This window comes from Podarcis liolepis (genome assembly GCF_965112155.1).
Source record: "Podarcis liolepis genome assembly, chromosome: 13".
Classification (NCBI taxonomy): domain Eukaryota; kingdom Metazoa; phylum Chordata; class Lepidosauria; order Squamata; family Lacertidae; genus Podarcis; species Podarcis liolepis.
In genome coordinates, this window is record NC_139573.1 from 8,888,872 (window position 1) to 8,896,387 (window position 7,516).

At 40.7% G+C, this 7,516-nt stretch overlaps 1 protein-coding gene across 1 annotated transcript; it reads left to right on the forward strand.

Annotated features, from left to right (window-relative positions):
* Nucleotides 1-694: 694 nt before the first annotated feature.
* Nucleotides 695-6,699, forward strand: LOC310692576 (vomeronasal type-2 receptor 26-like; the record flags this gene model as incomplete). The annotated part of the gene is made up of 6 exons (XM_083473521.1): nt 695-900; nt 1,476-1,767; nt 3,190-4,050; nt 4,373-4,588; nt 4,820-4,946; nt 5,795-6,699. The coding sequence occupies 6 exons, from the start codon at nt 695-697 to the stop codon at nt 6,697-6,699; spliced, it is 2,607 nt and encodes an 868-aa protein (XP_083329647.1).
* Nucleotides 6,700-7,516: the final 817 nt, after the last annotated feature.

Here is a 7,516-nt window from a genome sequence, read left to right on the forward strand (position 1 = left end):
AATTGCAGCATCTCAAGGCAGACCACAAAGACTGCTTTGGATTAAAGTAGCGTTCACTACACCCCTAGTCAGTTCTGTGCCTGGCTATTTTAATACTTTATAGCAATTGACCACCATCCTGTAGATCAAACTGAAGCTGAATATTGTGATTCATTTCAAGAATTAGTGCTGCTTTATTTTTCCAATTTGTCTAGACAAGGGCTGGCTAACCTCTGCCCTTTGGAGGTTATTGGACTCTGACTCCAAAATTAGGAAGAGAAAAGCCATAACTTTTTCTTAAAACAAAAGAAAACATGTTTGCTTCCATAATTGTTACACAAGGCCTCTAAAGAAGGAATTCTTTCTCTACAATTATTTATGCCACACTGCAAATATCTATAAATATATACACACACAAAAGGAGAGACAAATCTCCAGAGGCTTTTCAGATAATAGGAAAAACAATAACTTGGCAAGCCTGAAACTGGATATTAGTAGGCTTCTGGTGGAGAAAAATCGGGAGTAGGGCACTGCCACTTTCATCTCTAAGAAATCCCCTTTCATTCTGTCACTAGGCAGATAATTCCTAGAATACTGCTAATCTCACCCAGTATTTAAGACATGCATTTTTGTAGATGTGGTGATTCAAAAGCCAATGATGGATTTTCCCCTGTGAAATAGATTATTGGCAGAGGCAAGAGAGAAGCTTAACAGGATGCTGGATCTAGTGAAGGTGCTTCTCCTCCTTCCAATTGCATGTGGAGTAGGTAACCGTAAGTGCCCCACTAATGTTCCTATACCTGTAGACCATGAATGGTATCAAGGAGGTGACCTCCTCATTTGTGGGATGACTTCTCATATCATTTACCATTTTAGTCAAGTATCCTTCCGAAAACATCCTACTCTATATGAATTTCCAAAGTAAGGACCTTTCCTCTCCCCCCCCCCTCCTCCTCCCTATGACATTTTCCTGGTCATATCACCAACACAAACAGCAGTTTCATTAAGTGACAAAAAAATTATATTGTAGACCACCCTGTGATCCTTAGATGAAGGGCAGTATAGCAATGATGATGATGATGATGATGATGTTCAAGGAAAGGCACACTGGGATTGCCCCCATCCAGGAACACAATTGTGCTTCGCTTGCACCTTTTGGGATCTTGTGCATTCTACAGTATTTAGAGAGAGAAAATGACTCTGGCAACCTCTTTTGAAATTTCTTCCTAATTTGTCCCTCAGATTCCAAATCCAACAGATATTGCCCCATTGGTTATGGGATAGATTTGATGGGAACTGGAATACACCCATATCCAAGATCGCAGTATACTGATGCATGATTTGAAGAGGGAGTTGTTTAATAGGTTGTAGGCATCAGTAACAAATTAAATAAGATCCATTGAATATAAATCTGTCACTGCCAGAAAGGAGCCCTTTTGTGGGATGTCAGGCACTGTGACATTATCTTGTGATACACTAAATTCTTCTGTTTGCAGTTTTGTGACAAAATTCCACCAGCATGTCCTTGCCTTGGTGTTTGCAGTGAATAAGATCAATGAGAATCCAAATATCTTGCCCAATGTAACATTTGGGTTCCACATCTATGACAGCTACTATGATGCTAGGATGACCTATCGTACCACCCTGGACATGCTCTTCAAATCTCATAGATTTAACCCCAACTACAAGTGTGGCATCTGTAACAGCCTCATCACTGTCATTGGGGGACTTAGCTCTGATACTTCCTTCCATATTGCAGATATCTTAAGACCCTACAAGATTCCACAGGTAGGATCTCTGCATATGAGACATGGGGATGTGCAGAAACAAATCTCTTACCATGTTTGCTTTTGCTTTTATGGTTCAGAAGCACGAAGAGGTCTGAATGGCATTCTTGAAAATTTATTAATCTGTTCTAGGACCTTTTTTGGTATTGATGTGAAGCTCAATGTTGGTAGTTACCTGGGTGTTGTTTTTTTGTCGGTCTTTTTGAATAGGGGGAAGACATTTGCTCCTTGTAAATCAGTACATTTAAAGTAGCTAGGTGTTCCCTTACCACCTCTTTTCCTCTCTTGGACTCCCTGACATCATTGATTCTGTTATCACCAGGTTTGGAACTAGTTTTCTTTTGGGTGAAGACAGAGGCAAAATAGATGTTGCCACCCAATAGCATTTCTCCGTCTTCTCCATGCAATGCACCTTCCACTTACTTGTGCTCCCTCTTCCTTCCAACATAGCCAAAGAAACTTTTTGAAATTAATTTTAACTCTCATGGAAGCCTGAGCTCATTCTGAGCTTTAGGCAGCTTGACTTTCCCTCTGCAACTCTTGGCTACTCTTGTATACTTCTCCTTTGTGATTTCCCCTTTCTCCCATTTCTTTTACATGCCCTTCTTAAATCTCAGGTAATCTGTAAACCATACCAGTTTCTTTTTAATTATTGTAATCTGCCCTGGGATTGAAAGTATAAGGGAGGGTCTTCTTCTTTGGCGATCACTCATAGCTGAGTAACATTGTCTTCCATTAACACAGTTGAGTCCGTAAGTGACTGTGGAGGCTTATTCTGGATCCACACATCCTTCCACCGTGGAGATATTAGTTTCTGGGTGGGAGGTGACCATGGTGAGGGTTTGCCAATGCGCCTTCCTCTTAGCATGTTTCTCTCTTTCGTCCCGAGTTTGAACGTCTTCAGTGTTCATGATACCTTTGTCAAGGCTGTACTCCAGTTGGACTGCTTGCAGGCCACTGTTTTCCAACTGTCTGTGTTTATACTAGTTTTTATTTTTTAGATTTGCCTTGACAGAGTCTTTAATCCTCTTTTGTTGACCACCAGCAGTATGCTTTATATTTTTAAATCCAGAATAGAGTTGTTGCTTTATAAGGCAATAATCAGGCATCCGAACATAATCAGTCCAACAAAGTTGGGAGGGTAATACAATTTAATCCATACCTTATTACTGGTATGCTGTTGCCCCCCACTCACATCCCCCCTAGGAAGGAGATTAGATAGACATAACGTTGTTTTAAATACATTTCTGAAAGCCATACACGTCTCTAGATATTAACAGCTAAAATTCTGGGTGAGTTTTCATTTTCTTTACCTCTCATAGTGTTCATATTGTCCTTCAGGAAATATTTCTACCATGAAGAGCTACATATATGGAGACACGCTACCAAGCAGATCTCTCATAATACTATGTGTTTTTAATAGATCACGTATGGCTCGTTTGCAGCAGGAAACAGGGAAACAACACAGTCCAATTCCTTTTATCGCATGGTCCCAAATGAAGACCATCAATATATGGGAATTATTCAGTTACTTCTACATTTTGGATGGACATGGGTTGGGATCTTTGCTGAAGATGATGATGGTGGAGAACATTTCTTGTCAACCCTGGAACCATTCCTTTCCAAGAACAGAATCTGTTCAGCCTTTATAAAAAGAATCCCCAAACAAGCACATATAGGTGACATAGAAAAACTTCTCGATACATGGTCAAATGTTTATCCAGCTTTGATAGAGAACAAACCTAGCACACTGATGCTGTATGGAGGTTCATTGACTATCATGTTGCTAATGACTATTACTTATCTCCCACATCCTGATTACAAAGGAAATGCATCCATTGCAAAGGTGTGGATTATGACAACACAGATTGATATCATATTAACAGGTCTTCAGATAGGCTTTGATATACAACTCTTCCAAGGAGCTATCTCCTTCAGCATTCACACAAAAGAGTTGCTAGGCTTCCAGGAATTTCTTCAGACCATAAAGCCCTACAGCACGAGGGGAGATGGTTTTCTGAAGGATTTCTGGGAGCAAGCGTTTGTCTGTTCATTTCCAAATCCCCAAGAGCTGGTGGATGAAGATGAACTATGTACTGGGGAAGAGAGGTTAGACAGCCTGCCTGATCCAATTTTTGAAATGAGCATGACTGGCCATAGCTATAGTATTTACAATGCTGCCTATGCTGTGGCTCATGCCTTACATGCCCTCTCATCAAGATGCCACCACAGAAGAATGGCTGATGGGGGGAAACATAAACTCCATGATCTCCAGCCCTGGCAGGTAATGTATTCACAATTTAAAACTTCTTCATTTTTATTCTTTGCCCAGAACAGTTTTGTAGAAATCATCAGAGAGTATCCAACCTTTTCCTACACAGAATTATTAGTGAAATGGGTTTATATTTCCTCTCAAATTGGGTGGCTGTATTGGGGAATCAATTTTTTCTTCTATCACTATGCATGTTCCTTTATCTACCATTTATCACGTCTGGTTGGGTCTTTGCTATAGAAAAAACATAAAGGAAAGGAATGTACAAATATTCAGCATTTCATGTCTATGGACATAAAATGTTAGCCCTTGTTTCTTTTCCACTTTCAAATAGCTGCAACCATTTCTGCAAGGGATTTCATTCAATAACTCAGCTGGAGAAACAATATCATTTAATGCTAAAGGGGAAATGGGAGGTGGATTTGATATCAACAACATGGTCATCTTCCCAAACAGATCCTTCCAGAGAGTGAAAGTTGGAAGTGTGAGTGAAGGAAAAGGATTCATCATTCATAAGGCCATGATTATATGGCCAAGAGGTTTTAACCAGGTACAGATTGAGTTTCCCCCTATTCTTGACTGGATTATCAGTTCTAAAATACCACTTGTTGGGCAACCTTATGCATCCGTCTCTGTAATGAAGTCAGCAAACTAAACAGAAGTGTATGATTAAATAGAAAATATATATTTTCCAACCAACTTTTGAAAATGCTTTGCTTCTTTGAGCAATATAAATTTCCGACGTTGTACCTACAGTATCTGTTTTCTTATTGATGGATAGGGGATTCCCATTTCGGTCTGCAGTGACTCCTGCCAATCTGGATATCGGAAACAAAAGAAGGAGGGGAAGAAGTTTTGCTGTTATGACTGTGCTTTATGCCCTGATGGGAAGTTTTCAGACCAAAAGGGTAGGTGAGACAACTGTTCTCCTGACATAACATCAACATCCAACTAAAAGCCCTCAGGATCCTTAACCATCTGACTCCTCTGGTTCAGGGTATCTGGGACTTGTGTATCTGACTCTGGTTCAGGGTGTTGTAAACACTTTCTTGCAGGACGGGGGTCTTTCATTCTCCCTTGACTCGGACAAATGCCAACAACCAATTTTTCAACTGATTTTATTTTAATGAATTTTGTGTGAAATATATATTTCATATATAGGTGTTTTAGCAAGAATCTATGTTTCCAGTGTCTTATACATGATTTTTTATGAAAATGTGATGTAAAACCAATGTGTTTCCTAATTCCTTTCATGATCCCATTCCACCCCCCCCCCCAAAAAAAAAATACAAAAATGAATTGCTTTTCAACTCAAGAAGAAAGTGGGTCATTAACCTCCCAATATTTCTCTTATAGCAGAAAAAATATAGTAAGCTGTCTTATGTCAAGTGACAAAATTTGCCCATCTAGTTCAGTATTGTCTACACTCAGATGTTCTAAACTGGCTTTAGAAATAAGAAGGAACATGCTGCCAAGGCATTCAAGTGTCAAAATCTCCCATTACTTTAAAAAAATAAAAATCCTCTTTGGCATTTAGGAAAATCACCTCCACTCATGTCAACTCAAGTGTGTACACATTGACACATCATCATTGTTCTCATTGTGGTGAGTGATGAATTCACATGTACACCTCCGCACTGGAAGTATGAAACAGAAATCAAGAAATATATCATTTATTATTTGGGAGGAAGTGAGGAAATTCTTCTTAAGTCTCACATGGGATGACACTGAAATGAGATTCCTTTCTGTTTTTCAGATATGGATGACTGTCTCCAGTGCCCAGAAGATCAATATCCAAGCAAGGACAAAGATCAATGTTTTCCAAAGCATCTAACTTTTCTATCTTTCAAAGAGCCTTTAGGGATCATTTTAACTTCTGTTGCTGCATCCTTTTCCTTTATCACAGCTTTGGTTCTAGGAACCTTTATTAAACACAAAGACACCCCCATCGTCAAAGCCAACAACCGGGACATCAGCTACATTCTGCTTGTCTCTCTCGTCCTCTGCTTCCTCTGTTCTTTGCCATTCCTTGGACAACCCAATAATGTGACCTGCATTCTCCGGCAACCAGCTTTTGGCATCATCTTCTCTGCGGTCATTTCTTGTGTGATGGCTAAAACCATCACTGTTGTGGTCGCTTTCATGGCCACCAAACCAGGATCCAGCATGAGGAAGTGGGTGGGGAAAAGACTGGCCAACTCCATTATCTTTTCTTGCACCCTCATTCAATCAGGAATTTGTGTTGTGTGGTTGGCAAACTTCTCCCCATTCCCAGATCTGGACATGCATTCTCAGAGCAAAGAGATCATTGCATTATGTAATGAAGGATCTGTCCTCATGTTTTATTTAGTTCTGGGCTTCATGGGATTTCTGGCCATCATCAGCTTCATGGTGGCTTTCCTTGCTAGAAAGCTGCCAGACACTTTTAATGAAGCCAAGTTCATCACTTTCAGTATGCTGTTGTTTTGCAGTGTTTGGCTGACTTTTGTTCCAACTTACCTGAGCACCAAGGGGAAATACATGGTGGCAGTGGAGATCTTCTCCATCTTAGCTTCCAGTGTTGGATTACTTGGCTGTATCTTTTCCCCCAAATGCTATATTATTATACTTAGGCCGGACTTGAACAACAGGGAACAGCTAACGAAGAGAAAGAATTATTGAACCTTTATGTCATATTAGTTATGTTCTTTCAGGAACTGGCAGACTGCCGGCTTAGAGCTTAGATAATCCGCACACAGTCATTGTTAGTTACAAGCATATTTATTATACACAGTAATTAACCACGGAGCCACTTATGCTAGCGACCGTCCATCAAGATGATGTTGAGGCATCTGAATTCAAAGTGTGTCCCCAACAGGAAACACGCCAGCACCACCATCGCTTCTTCTTTGATTGCGCCTTTCTCTGACCTTTGTTCGTCCACGAGCCTGGGGACTCTCGGGGTCATCTCCCATCTCTTCCTCTGAGGAAGAGTCTACCCTCCTGTGTTGTGACCAAAGGCTGCTCCTCAGAGAATTGGCCTCCGTTTAGCCCACTTTCACTGTCCTGAAATTTACAGTCTCTTCTCCTCTAGAGAAGGGCGTTGTGGCCCACTGCCTTCTGCGGGCCAGGAAAGAGGCCAGTCTCTTTCTTCCTCTTCTGGCTGACTGCTCCCCCACTCAGAATCCTTATCGTGGCTGTGGGAAGGCACGTCCATGACATGTTCATTCTTTTCAGTGGGCCTGTTCTGACTATAACTAACATTGGATCCTTTATCATGAGCTCTTATTAGGAATTCTAGAAGAATGAAAGCACCCATGCTCTTATATTTGTGACAACAGTTGTTTCTACATTCTGATTGCCAGAATAATACCTTCCAACCCATCCCTTGGAACACACCTTTTTGGGGATTCATACCAACGTTGGCTTAGCAAGCTTCAATTCTGCCAGCTGAATCCTGTTTCTGCCATGATGAGACATTCCTACTGGCATATATTTA